The sequence below is a fragment of the Glycine max genome, chromosome 13 (genome assembly GCF_000004515.6).
Source record: "Glycine max cultivar Williams 82 chromosome 13, Glycine_max_v4.0, whole genome shotgun sequence".
Classification (NCBI taxonomy): domain Eukaryota; kingdom Viridiplantae; phylum Streptophyta; class Magnoliopsida; order Fabales; family Fabaceae; genus Glycine; species Glycine max.
Genome location: NC_038249.2, coordinates 37,810,632 through 37,813,618, shown reverse-complemented (window position 1 = coordinate 37,813,618; position 2,987 = coordinate 37,810,632). Strand labels below are relative to the sequence as shown.

General features: G+C 28.9%; 1 protein-coding gene across 1 annotated transcript; it reads left to right on the top strand.

Annotated features, from left to right (window-relative positions):
- Positions 1 to 554: 554 nt before the first annotated feature.
- LOC100794479 (calcium-binding protein KRP1) lies at positions 555 to 1,495 on the top strand. The gene has a single exon (XM_003543226.4). It carries the CDS (start codon positions 684 to 686, stop codon positions 1,056 to 1,058), a length of 375 nt encoding a protein of 124 aa, XP_003543274.1. The 5' UTR covers positions 555 to 683; the 3' UTR covers positions 1,059 to 1,495.
- The last annotated feature ends 1,492 nt before the right edge of the window (positions 1,496 to 2,987 follow it).

Genomic DNA, 2,987 nt, shown 5'->3' with positions numbered 1-2,987 from the left:
TAATAATAGAAAGTTATAAAAAATTTAAGGACTATGGTAACAATAACAATAAATTATTTATATTAGAGATTTTTTTAAGTTACCAATAAGATTGATACAAAATATCAATCAAATTTATTAGTAACTAATCTTTATTAAGAAATTGTTTACTACTTGCAGTGAAAAGTTATTATTTTCAATCATAATTATTATTATTTAGAAGATTCAAACTTAAAATATTATTTAAAAGATTGAAAAACAGTCTTACTTGAACTAACACCACATCCGGAGACCAAAATAATGATAATTTTAATCTCAGATATTTACTTGATATTTTTCTAAGTCTAAAAGCTATTATATCAATATTAAACAATTTTAACTAGGAGACTGAAATAGTAGTATACTCAAAAGCATATAGTACGTACATATGGTTGGCTGTTTCTGATTATTTACCATATAAGATAACAGTATGCTGAAAAACATGCACTAACACTACATAAGGTAATATGAAAAATCTGATATTATATTTGGTTGGCTGTTTGTGAATAATTGAGCATATATAAAGAGAGACCCAGCTTCTATGACAAGCTACCATTATCATCATCCCTGCACATTGTCTCCAACAACCACCTCTCTTCCCGAGAAATTCTGGCCGACAGGCACACACACCCACAGAGTTTAATTCCCTCGTGATCAAGAGAGAGATGGACCTGGACTACCTCTTAGACTTCGAGGACTACTTCCCTTCCATGATTTCGCGCATGGGAGCAGAAGGGTTCATTGCTGAGCTCTGCAACGGGTTCCGCTTGCTCATGGACGTGAACAAGGGCCTCATCACATTCGAGAGCCTGAAGCTGAACTGCTACTTGCTCGGTCTCGACGTCAGGGACGACGAGCTCGCCTGCATGCTCATAGAGGGTGATTTGGACGGCGATGGTGCTCTAAGCCAAATGGAGTTCTGCATTCTCATGTTTAGGCTCAGCCCTTGCTTGATGGATGATGGACCTAACAAAATGTGCACTCCTCAGGGTGCTTGTGGTGGTGGTGGTGATCCTATGTTGATGATGAATGTAATGTAAAAATACTGTTACAACTATTACTCTCTTTTCTTTCTTAATTTCTTCTCTAATTGTTACCTCCACCTCCACCTCCACCTCCTACTCTCTTTTTTCTTTTTTATAATAATTGTACTGAGGTTGAACATATCACCTCGTCATCCATATTATCACAAATTTCACCACTAGACCAACACCAATGGTTCTCCATCTCCGTTTTAGTTTCTCTTACTCAATTGCATAACATTTTCGTTAATTAGGCTGAGAGAATTCTTCAATTTCCAAGGAGAATTGATGCTGTGTTGTGACTTTTGTAATTTGTAATTCACATAATAATGTCCATTTGTAATTTCTCTCTCTTTTGTTTCAATGTAATGATGCTGAATGATTGCCTGTGTGCATGATTAGTTATTCAGTATAATCTAATAATATATGAATAATGATAGATGTATTTCTCTTTATTTTAAAATTTTACTAACATTTTTTTCTTTCTTTATCTTTTTCATCTCTCTCCTCATATTATAAATCTTATTTTATTTATATTTTTTCTTTAGGCGTTAGATAATATATTAGATGTATATCAAATATTTTCAATGTCGTATGTCATGCACTGTTTCCAAAGATAACGTTGTAGAAAGCTATTATTGGAGAAACGTCATTTTATAAAGTTTTCGTTCACTTTTCCTTGACCTTTTCAGAAATGCCAAACAGAGTTAATTGCTTGTGACTTGTGTGAGCAAAGTGAAGCGACGCAAGCTCGCGCACATGGATACGATCAGTTACTGATCCATATATATGTGCTATTTTAGAATCAAGTTTAGGTTTAATTCAAGATACGGGAATCCTTAACTTTTTTTAAAAAAAGAATCCATATAATTAAGGGAATTTTGCAGTAATTACAATTTACTTAATTTTTTAATTATAAGAAAAAATAATCATTTGATCTTTATTTATATTTTTATGGATAAAAAAACTTAATTTGAAAGAAACACCCTAAATTAACTAGTAAGATTTTTTCATATAAATTAGTCACTATAAAAGCTGTTAGATATTTTTTTACTAAAAACATAGTTATAAAAAAATGTGTTGGCCAATTTAAAATATTATGTGTAATATGATTAATAATAAAGCTTGTCTAACTTATTCGGGGATTTCTTCGCAAAGAGTATAAAGATTAAGGATAAAAAATTCGTTTATTATACTGGTTAATTCTTATTGTGTTAATCTATCTTATTATAAAAACGTGAAAACTAAATCTTATAAGAACACTTCAGATGGTTTTTTTAAGATATAAAACAAGCTAATAATGTTTTATTTTCGTTCAATATCTTTTAATGTTTAACAAACCTACACAATTATTAATTTTTTCAGATGTGCCCCTATTAACAATTGTTATAATAGAAACTAGTGCATGTTAAATAAGAATATTTTATTCTTTTTTATTAGTATGAACGATACAAAAAAAAAAAAAAAAAAGCAATTCCTAAGGTCACACAAAAACAGCCCCGAAGACATCCGCTAACAATGCAGAATATTTCATTCTTAATATATATAAGAATATTTACATTTATTAGATGCTTGTTAATCTGTACAGTATGTATGTATATATATATATATATATATATATTAAATTTGAACACTATAGATGTGAAACAAAATCAGTAACTAATACCGAACATTATAGATATGAAACGAAAGTAGTAATTAAGATTAAACATTTAAAATATTCTCTCTATTCATCTACTATATTACTCAATTCGTCTCAATATTATTATAATCTAATTTATTTTACACATGAAAAACAAAAAATAAATAAATAAAATAACGATTTTATAAAATTAAATTTATCATCATTAATTTATTTATTTTGGTTTTTGTAATTCATATCATTAATATTACATGATATATAAGTGACAAAATAATCAATATTACATTAAAAATTTAAAATAATAG

What these genes read in the sequence shown, in the direction of transcription:
- LOC100794479 (XM_003543226.4), top strand. Translation starts at nt 684, where the DNA reads ATGGACCTGGACTACCTCTTAGACTTCGAGGACTACTTCCCTTCCATG.